General features: G+C 47.3%; 1 protein-coding gene across 4 annotated transcripts in view; it reads right to left on the bottom strand.

Moving 5' to 3' along the window:
- Positions 1–13,894, bottom strand: part of ERF (ETS2 repressor factor) — a 37,768-nt gene extending 23,874 nt beyond the window's left edge. The window contains exons 1-4 of one of the 4 annotated variants that reach the window (XM_088672613.1): positions 13,409–13,537; positions 9,347–9,524; positions 8,070–8,151; positions 7,028–7,120 (exon numbers count right to left, since the gene is read on the bottom strand). In XM_088672613.1, coding sequence (XP_088528739.1) covers positions 7,028–7,120; positions 8,070–8,130 — 154 coding nt within the window. In that variant the 5' untranslated portion in view covers positions 8,131–8,151; positions 9,347–9,524; positions 13,409–13,537. Of the gene's footprint in view, positions 1–7,027; positions 7,121–8,064; positions 8,152–9,346; positions 9,525–13,408 lie in introns of all 4 variants that reach the window. The other 3 variants (XM_088672612.1, XM_088672614.1, XM_035118564.3) reach the window with 3 other exon arrangements.
- Between the last annotated feature and the right edge of the window lie 4,077 nt (positions 13,895–17,971).

Raw genomic sequence — 17,971 nt, 5'->3', positions numbered from 1 at the left:
GGTTTCTGATTTGATACAGGAATGTCCTGCTTTTCCTTAGGACATCCCTATTTTCACTGGAGAAATGTTGGAGGGTATGGAGTTATGTGAATCCCGAGCCAAGGACATAAGTAACTCTACAACCTTTAGATGACATCTGAAGGCAGCCCTGTATGGGAAAGTTTAAAAAACAACAACAACATTTGTTTTATTATGTTTCTATATATGTTGGAAGCTGCCCAGAGTGCCTGGGACAACCCAGTCAGACGGGCAATATTGTTATGGAATAGGACGCCCGTTTTCATCGGAGAAATGTTGGAGGTTTGGAATCCTGGGGATTTACATGAAGCTGTGATTCCCATTACATCAGCGGTCAGCAAACTTTTTCAGCAGGGGGCCGGTCCACTGTCCCTCAGACCTTGTGGGGGGCCAGACTTTATTTTGACGGGGGGGGGGGGGAAATGGACGAATTCCTATGCCCCACAAATAACCCAGAGATGCATTTTAAATAAAATGACACATTCTACTCATGTAAAAACATGTTGATTCCCGGACCATCTGTGGGCTGGATTTAGAAGGCGATTGGGCCGGATCTGGGCCCTGGGCCTTTGTTTGCCTACCCATGGTTTAATTATGGAACCTACTTCCATATAGGGGTCGGTTTTTATTTTCTCCATTTTCTGTTTTTCCAGTCTTAAATGCATCTCTGGGTTATTTGTGGGGCCCGCCTCGTGTTTTTACATGAGTAGAATGTGTGCTTTTATTTAAAATGCATCTCTGGATTATTTGTGGGGCATAGGAATTCGTTCATTATTTGTTTCAAAATATAGTCTGGCCCCCCACAAGATCTGAGGGACAGTGGATCGGCCCCCTGCTGAAAAAGTTTGATGACCCCTGCATTACATTAACAAACTACAGTTCCCATCATTCTCTGGGGGGAAGCCATGTCCTTTAAATGTTTGATGTGGATCTACCTAGTTGTCTTCTTAACCTATATATCTTTCATTAAGAAGACACTTACAGCGGCATTCCTAGGAAGGTAGGAACATACTGAGCCACAGCACCGGTCCATCTGGTTCAGTATGGACTACACTGATTGGCAGAGGCTCTCTAGGTTTAAAGTGGGTCTCTCTCAGCCTTGAGATGCCCAGCATTGAACCTGGGACCTTCTGCAAGCAACGCATGTGGCCTGTCACTGAGTGACAGCCCAAGTATCACAAATGTTTTGAACAACTGTTGTTGCCCGCCTTAAACGGGTCTGCAAATAAACTCGGGTTTCTCAAGGAAGGTGGGATATACAGTTTAAAAATAACACAAAGGGCGGGAAACCAAACACTACAGAAAACACAACTTTTCCCAACGTGGGTATTAAAGCTCTGTGTTTAAAACAGGATGTGCAATGCAGTTTTTGCACTATGTAATCTAGGGGTACGTGGACAGCAGCCCATACAAAAACGTGAGTGCATAAGAAAAGCCTTGGTGGACCAGCCTCGCTTTTGGGGGGGGGGCAGAGGTCGCTGTTTCAATCTGCAGCATATCCAGTTTGGGCTTTTCCTGGACAGAGTTGCTGCTAGTCAGTGTAGGCAAAGGTGAGGAAGGTGGACCACTGGCCTGATTCAGTGTACAAGGTGGTTTCCCGTGTTCCTGACGTACGAAGTGCCCATCTAGTAGTCTATCTGGTATGCTGCTGCCTGATCCCGCTGAGAAAGGGTGGCCCAAGGAGGAGAAGGAGAAGGGAAGCCCACGAATCTGAGTTATATATGTGGTGAAAGGGGCATTCACACTGGGCAAGAGGAGTATGGGATGATGTGCAGGCCCAAGCAAGAAGGGATGCAAGCCACAATGGGAAGAGGCAGCAGGCCGGTGTGCGTGTGTGTGTGTGTGTGCGCGCGCGCTATGTCCCTGCTTCCAGCTCTAAGGAAGGGGGGGGGGAATGGTAAGCCCCAAAGAGATGTTCAGCAAGGCTGCATTTATTCGGTACAAAGGCTGCAGAATTCAGCATTCTGAGGTTCTCAGGTTCCACTTTAAAAAAAGAAAGAAAACAGAGGGAGAGAGAGAGGTGGGGAAAAAGAGAGAGAGAGAGAGAGAGAGAGAGAGAGAGAGAGAGAGAGAGAGAGAGAGAGAAGAGCAAGCTCCTTGCCTTTACGGTGACGGAGTTAAAATTTCAATATTTATTTATTTTAATCCTGTTGCGTGCAACACCTGGAAAAACCTCCGAAGCCTTCTTGAAAGCTCATCGCCAAAGGGTCTTTAATTTAATGGCATCTTAACTTAAGGGTTCCCCCCCCCCCGCCGCCCCACCCTCCCAAGAGTAAATAGTAATGGCATGCAATATTGTAAAGAGGAGGATTTTCCCTAGCAAGCAGCAAAGTCTCAGAGGGGCCCACAGGGGTGGGGAGGAAGGCACACTGGACAGAGAGAAAGGTTATGCAAAAAAGCTCTGAATAGCCAGATGATAGGAATATCAGCAAGGAATATATTGAGGTTTTCTTCTATTCCTGAGAGTAGGAAGGCAAGGGAGCACAAGTCTTTTAAAGTTTCAGGCTGCAGTCCTAAGCGGGCCAGGAAGCAAACCCCATTGGGCACAGTGGGGCTTGTTCCTAAGTAAACACACACAAGATTGTGCTGTTATTAAGGCTATAAATTAGGAGCAAATGGTCGAGAACACAGACTTCCTTGCACCATATACAGTACGAACTTTCTCAAGACCTGGCTGCGTTGATGGGCAGCCCATGGACCTCTAAGGGCTTAATTTTTTATATAAATATCAGTATGTGGTTTGAAAAAGTCATCTGCAAAACAAGCCTTAAATGAGGCTGTGCTACAGGATTGGTCATAAGGAACTGTTTTCTAGTGCATGCTGTTTGGGAACAGGGCAGATCCATCCATTAGCAGACAGATGAGTCCCTGGCCCTGTCAGCTGTCTGGATAGGAAAGCACTTTTTGGAACCATATTGTTATAGATTTGAGGGGATCCCCCCCCCCAAAAAACCTAGAAATTAATAAATGGTAGTATTCTGATTAATTGGGATATGGGTGAAAATACAAGCTGCAGGACTGTGCCAGGCAAGAAATCCCTGGGCTGGCTTATGTAAAACAGCCTGGCTGGACTAAGGAAGAGCAAATCTGTTAACATGACCTAATGGGCCATCCTAGAGGAATCCTTTGGACTGGGAAGACAGGTGTTGCAAAGGTGATGGTGTGTGTGTGTTTGTGAAGAGATAGGAAAAGAGAGTTTTTGAGCAAGGTGTTCTAGGAAGAAGAACCAGAAATAGAGAATGGGATCCATTTGCATTTGCTGGGTCCTCAAGACTGGCCAAGGGTGCACACAAATAATTACTGGGCTGCATGTCCCGCTTCTTCCAAAATCCTGGAGCCAATGCTGAGTGCAGGACACACCCTGCATGTTTGTTGTGGAATGACAATACACCCCTCTGCAGGAGCAAGAGCTGGGCACAAATTCAACAAATTGATGAACATCTGATAGCAACACAGTGTCAACCTCCTTTCAGTCAGGCACTGCATGTTGCCAGACAATGATCTGAATTGAAACTTGGATCCTGCCCACCAAACCTGAAAAGGGGGGGGGGGTTTACATTGAAATCTACTGGCTGCTCCCCCTGCTTGCTAGGGAAAATATCATGGCAAGGAAGAGACTAACTTGGCCCCGTCTGTTGACCAGAAAAGGAGCAGTGCAGAGAGCTTGCTTCGTTCTTCTTTCCCTGCCAGAAGAAATAACACCTTGCAACTAAGAACTAGTGCCTGGGTTTGTTTTTTTCCTCCTCCCTCCCAAATGCTTTTCCTTTTGTGTCATGTCTTCTGTAAGCCTGGGTTCAATGACTGATGGTTTCAATACACTCTAGGAAGCCCCCCCCCTTTGGGGTTGAAGAGCAGGGTGCAACACACGCACGTAAGTAAATAAATACTGATGCTGAAGTGGGAAATTCAGAATTGCTAAAGTCACAGTTGCTAAAGGATGCTGCGGGATAGCTCAGTCGGTAGAGCACAAGACTCAATCTCAGGGTCGCGGGTTCAAGCCCTATGTTGGGCAAGAGATTTCTGCATTGCAGGGGGCTGGACTAGAGGACCCTGGGGGTCCCTTCTAGCTTTACAATTCTATGACTCTAAAATGTGGGAACACAAGGAGAGCCCAGCCAAGGTTCATCTTCCCTCAGCAGCCAATCCCCTGCCTCTGGGAAGCCTTACAAGCAAGTAATGAATGGCGCAGCCCCCTCTGCTGTTGCCTCCCTGCAAATTGCATTCTGAGGCATACGGCTTCTGCCCCTGGAGGTTCCATGCTGCCATCATGCTGGTTAGTGGCCAGTTAGGAAGGGCTATCTGCCGTGAGTTCCCCCTAATGCACTTTTAAAGCCATCACCACCACCATGTCTTGGGGCAGTGAATTCCAATACCACACGAGGTTTAGATTTGCTATGCCAGCTAGATCTGGGGGTGGATGGCTGTGGAAGCTGATCAGGATTTCTCCAGCGGGAAGGTGAACAAGAGAGGGCAGGTTTCAGCGAAATATTGCTTGCCCACTGGTCCTTCAGCATACACAATTGTGGGGGAACCCTGTGCCTATATTAAAAGACCTAGGATGCTCTCAAGAGTTTACCTAGCACAAGATGCCTTAGAACCAGCCCCCAGAATCTTCTGCACTGTGCAGAGCTTCTATGGCAGGGGTTCACATGGCAGAATGTCAATTCGGAAAGGGTTCCTCGAGAGCGGAAAGTTTTAAAAGCCACCGGTTTAACACATAGAGTTTAATCCAAAAATTCAGGGCAATCTTATTTGACAACAGCCCTCTCTCATTCTCTGAAAGCTGTTATCCACAACTAGGATAATCTGATTCAAAGCCATCTTTTAAACCTCAGCATTGTCTCAACAGAAAAGCAGGGCTTGGCTGAATGTGCTCTGTCTGCTCACCCAGGTGTCCCATGAGGGGAGATTTTTTTCCCAGGCTTGTGCTCCTTCCTAAAAACTGAGAATCGGCTCCAAAAAAACTGGGAGCAACTTTTTCCAGCCCTGCTGCTGATGTATCTAACGATTTCAGCATCTTTCTGTCAAGCCTTTATTATGGTCATCGGGTAACATTATATTGCTGTTGTAGCAACACACTCCAAGGACAATTGACAAGCCATTGCTTTTGTGATCTACTGGCGAGCTTCCAAAGGCATCAATACCTGATCATTGCTGGAAATAGCAAGGGGCTAGATGGGGCTTCCTCGGATTCAGCAAGTCGGTCTTTGCATCCATTTGTGCCCAAAGCATGCACGGGAGAGACCTGTATCATCTACGCACGATCAAGTGGAATACATATAACAAGTGAGATCTGCAATAAAATGTTGCAGCACACCAAGTGTGGGACACTTCTGGCCCTCAAGATGCTGCTGAACCACAACTCCTATCTGCCTCAGCAAGCATAGCCAATGACCAGGGATGATAGGAGTTAAGCAACATTTTTGGGGCGCGGTGGCAGCAAAGGTTCCCCTACTCCTGCACTATACCCTAACACCTAATAGTGCTCCTGTTCAGGGTTCCAGTCAACCATGCCCTATGTCAAGAAGCTGTTTTGTTTTCCCTTTCCGACTGATACTCAACATTTTGTGAATCCGGGGTGGGGGTGGGGCAGCACTAAGCATGCTCGTTCCCTGTTGGACTGCTGGGAGTGGGTTTCCCCTTTTGGAGTTTAGGAGGGGGATGCAAAAGCTTAGTACTTGCTTCTGCATAACTTGGGATTTACCTAAGCATGCCATCTCGATTTCCAGCAGCCCCTTTTTGGCTCTAATTCTGTCAGGATTCTACCGCCAGGGCACAATTCACAGGGAATGATGCTGAATTGCAAGCCATGAGCATGCGTGTCTCCTTCTGTTTAAACAAGGGGTTTGGAGGATGGGTTTAAGATTGCAATCTAACAGGTTCCTAACCTGCCTGCCTGTTTCAATTTGTAGCCTCCAGTGTTTGTTTTAGCGTCCATTTTAAGCCATGACAACTTAAAAAAATAATAAATAAATAAATCTGAATACATCTAAATGCATTTATGGGTGCACATGTTCAATAGCATGAGAGTGGATAACCAAAGAAAAGCTGGTCTTCTTGCTAGCCTATGGGACAGAATTGCTACTGCTACATTTATCCTGGCGCAAATTTGTTTTATCCCAGCATATGTCATCCAACTACCTTTTATGCTGCAAGGAGCCTTTGAAGTTATCTTCTGGTAGATTCCCACCCTCAGACTATCAAACAAGCTATGGTTTGTTTCCCCAAAGCTCGGTTTGTTTTCCAGCTGCTCTCGCCTCATGACTTTGCAGTTTGGTGACCATCCAGGATGGGGTCAGTCCAAAAAACAACAATGAAACCAGGAAACCAAGTTTCATAAGCCAAATACAAGCCATAGCTTCAGATCATTCTTTGTTGATGGTAAACAAACCATAGTTAAGTTGCTGGGCATGGTTCACATGTAACAATAAGGGTCTTAGCCAATTAAGTTCTATTTAGAGTAGAGCAACTGAAATCAATGAACCTAAGATAGCTATGTCCTCTAAGGGCTATCAAGATAAGAGTTTACAGTTAGGCTTGTTCTTACGGGCAATGTTCAACTCTAGGCATCACTAGTTAAAGTAGGGGGGGGAGAGCCTGTGGCCACCAGGTGCTGCTGGACTCCAACTCCAATAATTCCAACAAAATCTGGAGGGCCATAGGTTCCCTATCCTCAAATTAAAGGATCTTAACATTAAAACCAGAGCGCAAAGGCAACATCCCTTCCAAGCTGATTGCCCTCAGTGTCTTGTATTCACACAGGCATATTGCCCTCTGGTTGACAGAATCATAGAGTTGCAAGGGACCTCCAAGGGTCATCTAGTCCAACCCCCTGCAATGTAGGAGTTTCCATCTAGCTCTCCTGGCTAATAGGTGCTGGAAGACTGGTTATCCTCCACAAATATGCCTGCTTGCTGCTTCTTCCTTTTAAGTCCTCTTAGCTAGCGGCCATAAATATATCCAGTGGCGGTGAATTCCGCAAGTTAATTGCACGTTGTATATGAAATACTTCTCTCTTTCGGCTCTCCTGAGCCTTGAGCTATTAATCTGCCGGGGAGGTGCCGCTGCGAGATTACGACCGGCTCCAAGGCTGCCCTGTGAACTGCCATAGCAAAAGTGGGATTAGAACTCTGCTCTCCCAGATCAAAATATAATCCTCTCCTTGGTGCACTAAGTTTGTGTATATGTTGCATGTATGCAGACAGAAATGTCTCACACAGCCGAAATCTCCCGTGGGGACGCCCCTCTCTTCTCCAGGTCTCTGGGCTGCCTGCCGTTGCCCAAGGGGGTAATTATAAAGGTGTTTGTTTTTGATTGCCTCATTTAGACACAAGTGGCTTTAGCTCAGCACAGAACCCGCCTTGCGTGTGCATGTGCGTGTCTGTATATCTATATCTGCCTGTCTGATGCAACAGCTGAACACTCAGAGAGGGAAAGATGGGGCCCACTCCCCTCTTATCTAGGGGGAGATCCGTCATCCATCGCTAAGGGGGAAGACTCCAAAATTGGCCGGGGGAACACACACTTTTGACCCACATGAATTTTCCGAAGGGGGCGCCTTCCATTTGTATTCCCCCCCCCCGCAACCCCTACATTTTAGGGCTATGAGAAAGTGAGGCCTGGAAAATCCCTAGAAATGGACTCTTCTGAGACAGCCACAACTAAAATTAGAAGTGCTGTAACTATGGGTGGAAGTGAGGGAGGACTTTGTGGCCAGGGGAACGGGCCCAAATTATCCCTAACTTTATTAATTATGCTGTTAGAAACACCTGAGGTGGCCTGGAACACACACACACACATACACACAAGCTGTGCATATCTCATACATTTAAAGAAAAGAGAGAGAAAAGAATCCTGGGAACTGTAGTTTCTGAGACAGCTTGGAAATGTTGCTGTGGGGGGGGAACTACAGTTCCCAGGATTCTATGGGGGATGGGAAGATGTGCTTTAAATGAAGGGTCCGTACGTAGCTAGTCGGTCAGAGGAAGTGGAGCCTAGTAGGCAGGCATGAGAAGGAGAGGGAGAGAGAAGGGTTGTGAGGCTTACCGTACCTTGCCTCCAGTCCGCAGCGCCATCTTGCTTGCTTGCTGGAGATCGACATCTGCAATACATTTGACTTTGGCAAGAGGATGCCTGTGCAAACAAAGCAGAGGGTTAGGATACTAGCACAAAAAGTGTGGGGTGGGGTGGGGTTAGAATCTCTGCCAAGAGAATCTGGCTTAAAGGTGTCGAGGACCGAAGGGGACACCTCACTGCTCCAAGCCCAAACGAAAATGAACGGACCGAAGACTGTGGCTGTGTACCTACCATGCATTTAAAGCACATTACGGACAATCCTGGGAACTGTAGTTTACCCCCAACATACCTACCATTCCCAGCACATTTATCAAACTACAGTTCCCAGGATTCTTTGGGCAGGGGTTGTTTTGAATATACGGCTTGTACCACGGCCAGCCCAAGACATTTGGGCACCTGAGGAGAACCACAAAATGGCGTCTGCTCACCCCCGCCAGGAAACATTGGGGAGTAAAGATCAACCTCAGGAACAAGGGAGGAAGTATCTACATCAGGATCCGAGTGATTATAGCTAGCAGCCCTTAATAGCCTTGGTAGTTGCTGCTGTGCTATAGCTCCCAAAATCCCCTGGGCAATGCAGGCGGAAGCTGGTGTTAGTTGTAGTTTGAAAATTTGCAGGGCAACAGGTTTTTGTTTTTAGTTTATTATTAGATCTGCCCTTCCTCCTGGGAGCTCAGCATAGGTCTTCCCACTCCCTGTTTTATCCTGACAACAGCCCTGCAAGGTTGATTAGGTTCAGAGATTGCGATGGGCCCAAGGTCGCCCAGCGAGCTTGATTACGGAGTGGGGATTTGAACCCAGCCCTCGCCTACAGTAACATCAAATTAATGTATAAACTTTTCCTGCATTAACTACAACAGAAAACACCAGAATGTCACATCGGTAGAGGGGAAAGGGAGGACTCAGAAGGTGGAGATTTGGGGTCCCAAAAGGTTGTGTAAGTTTGCAGCCCAGTGCCACTTCCAAACACTTGACAAGTGTTTAACGTGTGAGCCCAGAAGATCCAAATTAAAATGTCATGTCTACCAGAAACTCAGTAGGTGGTCTTATGCATATTTCCACACACCCCCACGCCTCCCATCCATATTATTATATGGACAATAATGATTTCCAGAGGGGTAGCAGTAGCCTACATTACAAGGCTGTTGTAACGATTGCTGAGCCTGTGCATTCACAGCACTTTGAAAGGCTCTGTGTAGGAATGCATTATTCTTAAATAGGAACGAAATGTAAAGCAGCTGAAGGATATTACCAGCAGAAAGGAAGCTGTCTCGATCTATGTCGGAAGCATCGGAGAAGACAGCCTGCATATGGCACGATATTGCTCGGAGGCACTTCTTCCAGTAAAACTCCGCAAGTACCCCTCCTTTGTTAGAAAACACAACTTCCAAGTGGGTGCATACCGAGCAGACATTTCCACACTGATGCGTCTGCAGTGGGTGGGAAGAACTTAGTAATGAAAAGTTTTGGGGAGCCCAAAGTAACCCATTAAAAGAGAAGGGTGTCTGTTCTGTTTCAGGATGAGTCACTGGCCAGGTAATCCTGCCCCATATCTGGAAAGGACAGGGTGAGCAGGGAGCCTGCAGCCCTCCAGATGTTTCTGGATTTCCGCCAGCTGTGACCAGCATTGCCAATGGTTAGGGACAATGGGAATTTTGTAGCCCAACCTCTGGAGGGCCACAGGTTCCCCAAACCATGACACAGGAAAAGATTCCCTGCCTTCAGAAGGAGACGTACTCTGCAAGTCAGCCAGATTTGTTTATTTATCACATTTATCTCAAGGTGGTCATGTGGTTCTCTTTTTACAACAACCCTGTGAGGTAGGTTAGGCCAAGAAACTGTGACTGGCTCAAGGTCGCCCAGCGAGTTTCACCCAGGATTTGAACCCTGGTCTCCCAGGTCCTTGTCCAACATTCTAACCACTAAACCACATGGCTTGGTTGGTGGTTTTGAGCTCTTTGGAGGGCAAGTTGCTTTTTAGTCCTACGTGTTCTTAAAAGTAAATAATTTGGGGTCCAAGAGTAAAGTGGCCTTGCAGTTTTAAACCAGACCTTCTCGGTGTTGGCTCCCAACAGTGTGGGACGCCCTCCCTATAGAAGTGTGTTGGGCACCATCCTTGCCAAGCTTTAAGTGGTCAACGAGGGCTGGCCTCTTATTATTGAATGTTATTGGCCGCTTCCCCTGGTCCAGCTGATATGCGCTGCATGGCATTTTGTGGTGGGATCATTTTCGATCCAATCTATTGCATTTATCTTTCCTGGACGTTAACTGGCATTTATGGTGAAGGGCAGTTAATACAACCAAATAATGAAGACTACGAAGGAAAAGATGTGCCAGCTACCAGTACTTTTCACTGGGTGTGGAACACAAATGCAAAAACTAGTAGAAGGAGGACAGTTCCCACTAGGGCCCGGAATACAAGGGGTTAACCGGAGGAGCTTGAGGCCTGACACCTGTTTAAAGAGACATGTGGGAATTTTCCGGTCCTGACCCCTGCTGCTGACCCCTGGCGACCAGGCTACTGGGGAACCAGGCCAAAATATGGGAACAATCTCCCCAGGCATGAAAACTGACAGCTTGGGGGAATGGAATGACAGGGGTGGGGGTGGGGAGAGGCTATACAAGGACCCAAGACGGAGGGGGCTGGGGCGGGCTGAATGCCCCTTGCATCCACCCGCTCCCTGCCCCCCACCGCACAAATCCCAACCTCCCAATTCCTTTTTTTAAACTTTCTTTCTTTTTCAGCCTCCCATTGCACCTCCCAGGGAAGACCCCTTTGCAGATGCAATTTTTACCCAGCTCCCCCCACCCGCCACCCTTTGCCCTGCGCTGTCCTTGGGACTCCCTCTGGGTGAAGGGAGGGCGCGAGGCAAGGAGGGTGGGGTGGGGGGTGGAGAGGGTCACAAGCCCAGGGAGCAGGCAGCAGCCGAGGTCTGGTGCCACATTTTCTGGGGCCCGGCTATAAATAGCCGGCGTTATAAATAATGCAGCATTATTCCCTCTATAATTATCGGGTGGGAAGTTTGTGGCCGGGCTGGCGTATTACACGGCTGTGCAGGCCGGCACCCTCCTGCCTCCCTTAACGCCAGTCTTCCTAATTTACACTCCTTCCTCGCGGGCTTGTTGGTCCGTCCCTCCTGCCAGACGGACAAATCGAGCAACCGGATACCCTCCATTACTCTGGACCCCCGCGCAAAAGGTTCCACGGCGTAGGCCGCATCCTTTTCATTTAAACTCCCGGGAAATACGGAGTGGGACCCTCGCCCACTGTCGGGAGGGGAAAGGGAGCCGCCTCCCCACTTCACCCCACCCAAAAGCTTTTGCAATTGGAGCCCCCGCTAGCCTGAGGTTAATTTTGAAGGCAGAAATTTTGACCCGCTCGGCTTTAAGCCTGTCGAGAAGACGTGCCCCTCTGACCCACAGAGCCTGTTCCCTAATCCGACATGTGTGTGGGTTGCCCGGGGTTACTCGGTAGTGAGGGAAAGGCAGGTGGGATATGCTCAGAAACACACTTGTCATGTTACAGGGTAGATTCTGGATATTTAGCATGCTCTGGGGCTCAGTCCCAGCATAAATTAAGATCCGCTTCATCATGACTTATCATCATTATTATTATTATATAGCACCATCAGTGCATGGCAGTTTATAGCATGCAAGAGGACAGGTCTCTGTCCCGAGGAGCTTACAATTAACCTCATGATACTAAAGTTCCCTAGGTATATCATTTAAAATACATCTACTTTGTTAGGGTTTTAGTCCTGTTTTAACTGTATTTGCTGTTTTTAGTCTTATGTGTTAAATCACCCTGAGGCAGTTGTATGGAAGGCAATTTACAAATCACTGATAATGCAGTAGTAATTAATATCCAGCCCAATTGTTTAGCTCCCTTATTTAGAGGCAAACTGTCAAATCTGCTTTCCTCGACACCTGAAAACACCTTCAGGCATCTCAGAAATATAACCCGCCAAATTTTGACTACATCCAGAATCTTAGCAAATCGGGGGTGTCCAAGCCAGCACGGGTGGGGAAACTGAGGCAAACACCATGAACAGGGATGACGAATGCAGGCCTGTTTGTTCCTAACAGCACCATCTTGCCTTAAGGGAGATGGCAATGGAATAAAGGGCACCCCCTTCTGCTGTGGGAGAATTGCAATCTGACCTCCCTATGCAGGTCTACTCAGAAGTAAGTCACAGAGGTCAATGGACACAGCATTAAAGACTGTGTTTCAAATATGTACTCTGTTCACACAGCTCACTGGGTGGCCTTCTGTTACTCAACCTTGCATACCTCACGCAGTTTTATCAGACGCATAGTATTATATATATTTTGTAACTCACGGAGTCCCTCTAATACGGTACAGTGAGAAATAAATCTAGATGAATTCAAAATAAACAAGCCTTCTTTTTTGGCACGGCTAAAATACGGCACCTAGGAATTCAGGCTTTCATTAAAAGGCCCTGTCAGAAGTGATGCTTACATGCCTCTCTTTTTTAAAACCTTCATCTTCCACAAGTCTACTGCAGATGAGGTTTTGGTCAGGTGGTTGTTGTTGTTGTTTTACACTGAAACAGGTTCCCTACGCATGCTGTTAAAGCAATATTCGCAAGGACTGGCAATCCAGGTTTAAAACGGCTCCCTTGTGTTTCCAACATCCACACATGGACCAAAGTTTTTGATGCAGCTGAACTGTATCCCATGGGGGAAGGAGGGAGGGAGGGAGGGAGGAGAAGAACTTTGAAAACTGTAGCCCCTGATAGGCAAAAGTTAATATTTAAAAGGCAAAAATTTCCACGCTGGGACCTTGAGCGTTTCAAGAAAACCTGCTCTTTCCAATACAGTTGAAAGCACACACACCAAATTTGTAATATCAACTTCTATCAATTATAAGTTTCCGGGGTTTTTTAAAGTCACTCTTCTGCTTTCATAATGATGCAACACATTCTAGGACTCAGTGGTTGTTTTTTTAAAACCTTCTGAGCACCATTTAGAATCATAGCATTTATGATTTATAAATGTCCTTAGGTTTAAGCCTTTTTTCAAGGGTATTGGGGGTTTTTAATGCGAAGACTCTCCCCTACCTAGACACACACACACTCTTACTTCTACCTGTATTCAAGACTGTTGTTCTACATCTTCCTTGGTCCCCCCCCCCAAAAAAAATCATAATAAATGGAGAGTTCGTGATCACCCCCTTGGTGTTGGGTCCAAGAATCAGAGGCATGCAACGTCTGGACTTATATGCAACACTCCCCCCCCCCCAAAAAGACAGAGCTGAGGGTGGGGAAGAGGAGAGAGAGAAAAAGAGACTTACAGAGCAAAGAGGAAGAGAGGGCTTTCTTTGTGTGGGGCTCCCCCATAGACGGGCTAAGTCGTCCCCTCCCTTTTTGCCCCCGGCCAGCTGGGAAAGTCAAGTCCGGGGAGCCGGCCGGAGGGAAAGAGCGAGCGAAGCGGGTATATTTAGCCGCAGGGCGGGGTCGGCCGCCTGAGGAAGGAGGGAAGGAGGAAAAGAAGGAGTAAAGCGGGATTAAACTCTAGAAGGGGACGCCCGGCGCCTTGTGACTCCTCCATCGCCGAAATAGCAGCGCGAGGCGAAAGGAAAAGTTTGTTCCTGCGGCGGAATTAGCAGCAGGGCACTAAAAACAGCTGCAGCGAAAGCGCCGCCGCCGCCGCCTCCCTGGCCCGGGGCGCCTGCCAGCTGGCAGCGAGCTCCGGCCCTGCCCTGCCCGGCCTGCCTGCCCGCTCGGAGCGAGAAGCGCGGCAGACACAAGCACAGGCCCGCACGGCCCTTCGCACGCACGGCGAGGCTCCCTTTGTTGCCGCTTCCTTAGCACCGCCGCCGCCCGTAAAAGGCGTGGGTTCCGCCTCGCTGGCGCCCTCGGCTGCGCAGCGCCTCCTGCCGGCGGCGGCCCGGCGCGGCCGGCAGGGGGCGCTAAGGACGAAGCGCCCGGATACAAGGCGGCGACAAGGCAGCTCCCGCCGCGCCTCTGTGTGAGTCTCCGCTCTGGCTTGCCTCCTCGTCCTCCTCCTCGGCTCCTCCTCAGGGCCGGATTTAGATTTCATGAGGCCCTAAGCTACTGAAGGTAATGGGGCCCTTTATATGTCCAGCTGTCCTTTGTCAACAACAAATTGTCGCTGTTTTTTGTGTTGAATACTGTATATGCTATATGGTAATTTATGGACCTAATAGGTATCACTAAAGCCATTTGCACATAACAAAATATGTATTTTATCAAAGTAATTGTTGAAAAGTCCATGCAGAATGCAAAGTCCATGCAGAATGTAGGCCCCCTAAATATAAGAAACGAGCAAACCAGTGATATTTTAGGGAGCAGGCTAGCAGGTGGGGGCCGTTACTTACACCATAGGAGCCTACACAACACAAAACACTGTTGCTGTATGTAGGTTTTATTTTATTTGTTTTTTATCTTACATTTTGGATATGTACATCCAGTTTTTTTTTCTTTAAATTTTTTTGGGAGTGGGGGCAATATAAACAGTATAGCTTGTTTAGGTTATACATAAATCCAACACTGATCAGGAGTGCCACCTTGAATAAAATATTTGTGGAAAGAGGGAGCAAGCAAGCTCAGAATCTCCAAATGTCCCTCTTTTCCAGGGACAGGCCCAGATTTACAGACACTTCTGATTTGATCCCAGAATGTGCCACTTTTCCTTAGGATGCCCTGATTTTCACCGGAGAAATGTTGGAGGGGATGCAAGCTCCGCCCCGTATAATTGGTCAAGGCGCAAGCACACCATCTGAATGGCAATGCCCATCAACTTGGGGGGAGGGGCTTCAAATATTTTATTGGGGGGTCTGAAGGGTCCTCAGCCCCTAGGAGTTGGCTCCTATGAGACACACACACACACACACCAGCTTCCACAGCACTCAGTGCGATTCAGATATATCTTTAACATATTAAGTGGTATAGAAATCAAATAATCAGTCAATTCATTCACTCCTGATACAAAGAGCCGGTGGAATTGTTGGGCTTCAGAAAGAGGCTGCCCACTGGCTCTCTTGTGCCCAGATCAGTGAAATACAGGTGGGCAGGGGGACCCTGGAATTGTAGAGTTGGAACGGATCCCAAAGCTCAGCTACCCTGTTTCTCCTAAAATAAGACGTAGCCATAAAATAAGCCATAGCAGGTAGTTGAATCCCCTGCAAGGATCTCAACACATGGTCTCCCATCCAGTTTGAAACCATAACCAGATCCTGCTAGTTTCACAAATGTGCTAGCTGTTTTATTGCAAAAGGAGTTTCCTCTAAGTATATATTACTCTCAAAAGAAAAGTTTTATGGTTAGACATAGAAGTGTATCTAACTGTAATGCAATTAAAAGGGAAAAAGAAAACCCGTAGTTATCAGCAGCCTGGGTCCCAGGAAACATCAATTTGTCTCCCCTCTGCTGGGAGAATGTCAAACTGCTGAGATTAGCGCGTATTTCTTTATGTTCCAAAACTAAAGGGAGCTTTTGTTTCTGTTTCTTTTCTTTCTTAAAAAAGAGAGGTGCCCATCGTTTTAGAGGCCACCTGTTTCCAATTTTGAAACCTAAGGGCTTCAAAGTGCACTTAAGGGCTTCTGTGTCTGGCCACTAGCTGAAGGGTTTGGTGGGGCCAGAGGCCATCTGAACCTATTTTCTCTGCCAAATCTCAGCTCTGGATTCGTGCATCTTGGGACAATTTGTGTATGTGTGTGTGATCAGAAGCGGATGAGCTTTTAAGCACCATAGAACGTTTTATCATGGCAAAATGGAAACCAAGAATACAGACCACAGCTTCTTGGATAATTGCAGCACCCTACTTGTCAACATTTGAACTGGTGTGTGTGTGTGTGTGTGTGTGTGTGATTAAGTAGAAATGGCAAATATTTGCTTTGGTCACCTAAACTGCTTCTGACATAGCTGAGAATCAGGTGTATTTTCATTCCACCCAGTTAAAGAGTCTCTAAAGCTTGTGTGTTTGTATACCAACAGAAAGGGGTAAAAAATACATTTCTTTTCTAGTTTTGCATTTCTTGTGGTTATCCAAACAATTTCCTCCCACTCATCGAGGACCTCTACAGTGCTCCCAGCAGATCCCCCCCCCCACTATTGTTTACATATCAGATCTGAAACACCAGCAGCTGCGTTACAGAAAACCCAGTGGCTCAATATTCTGATGCAGCACACCATGCCTGTCTGGAAGTGCTGTCCCTGACCCCTACTACATGAAGGTGGCAAGAGGAAGATGCTTTTCACATGCTCAGAGACACTCTTTTCCAGCCAAGCTGGAAGTCAAATGTAAATCAGTCATTGACTAATATGGAAAGATCCGGATCCTATGTCCTGTGTGTGTGTGTAAGTCACTGGTATGCTTACGGAAAGCTAACTGGAGAATATGTTCTATTGCCCTGGGTGGGGACTAGCTTCTAAAATAGAGATTATGTTCTGCATTCCAAGGATATCCTCACAGCATCAACACAGTTCTATTTAGGAAAAGTGCTAGAGGAACTTGCAAAGCTAGCTCCAGAGGGTGGCACGATGACTGGACATTTGTGGGAGCTTCAAGAGCAGCAGAGAGCCCATTGCACTGAGAATGCTGCCGTTTCCACCTTGCACAGAGTATCAGATGCAGCCAAAGATAATTCTGTTTGTAAGTCCTGCTTGTTATATGTTGGCCCCTGAGGCTGCTGTGTGCCCAAGGGCCCGCAAAATCCTGGATCCAGCAGTTGGGTGGGGTGCTGGGAGACTGGGTGTCTCCAGATAATTCTTTTTCTCCTTCTTCTAAATATCTAATTTTAGGATACTGAGCAGGGGTGCAGAGCCTCTGGCCCTCCAGATGTTGTTGGCCTACAACTTCCATCATCCCTGTTGAGTTGGAGTCCCAACATCTGGAGTGACACAGACTCCCTACCCCTCCAGTGCAGGCTTCAGATCTTATACCAGAGTTTTGCAGTGCAATGTTCAGAACGAGTCCAGTTGAGTTCAATGGAGTTTACTTCCAGGTACCTGGGTATAGGACTGCAGCCCCAAAGAGGTACTGTACAATGCGTTCCACGGAGCAACCTGGACCATCTATTTTCAGTGCATGCGGGTTCAGCTTTACTGCTTGAGTTTTGACATACTATTATTATTTCATTTATGCCTTATGCAAAAAAAAAGGGGGGGCGGGGGAAGCAGCAGCAGCAAAAATGCCGCTAAGCAGTTTGAGAACAAATATGCAACATCCAATATGACAAACACAATAAATAAAATTTCACGCTGGAAAAACAGCAACTGTCAACAAAATATCCTATATAGCATAAAGACAGCAATCAGCTGAGAAACCCCGTCGTATGGGAACAGCCATTGATATTAAAAAACACGGGCTAATAAAACATGAATAATTGCTGAAACTGCTAAGGAGGAGGAGTCTAAAAGGCCTGGGGGAAATGGAAAGACTGCCCTAGGGCCTGGGGTAGGCATCAGATTAAGCTAGCTCAGCCTTTGCCAACCTGGGGACTGCCAGATGATGGAGGTTTAAATGAAGATGGGGAGAACCTTGTACCCTAGCTTTTGCTCCTTGGAGAAAAAAGGTGGGGTAGAAATGCAGCAGCAGTTTGTTCTCTCGATGCAAAGCCATCCTATACATTTGCTGTACATCAGTAGGCCTATAGCTTTCCCCCACCAGGTGCTGCCTGAATGAGACTTTAACCCTCTGCCTTCCGGTACTGAGAATGTGAAGGGGAGGAGGGGTGGACCTGAGAAAACAGACCAAGTCTCCCACACTATCATTATCCCAGCAAATTTCCCTGCAACGTTGCAACCAGTGAACGCACCAAAAAGCAACCTGCTTGGGTCTTCTCGCCGAGTTATTTTATGTGCCTCTTTTCTTTTGGCCAAGCTTCCTGAGT

Source organism: Zootoca vivipara, chromosome 6 (genome assembly GCF_965207765.1).
Source record: "Zootoca vivipara chromosome 6, rZooViv2.hap1.1, whole genome shotgun sequence".
Classification (NCBI taxonomy): Eukaryota; Metazoa; Chordata; class Lepidosauria; order Squamata; family Lacertidae; genus Zootoca; species Zootoca vivipara.
This window is presented reverse-complemented; position numbering and strand designations above follow the sequence as displayed.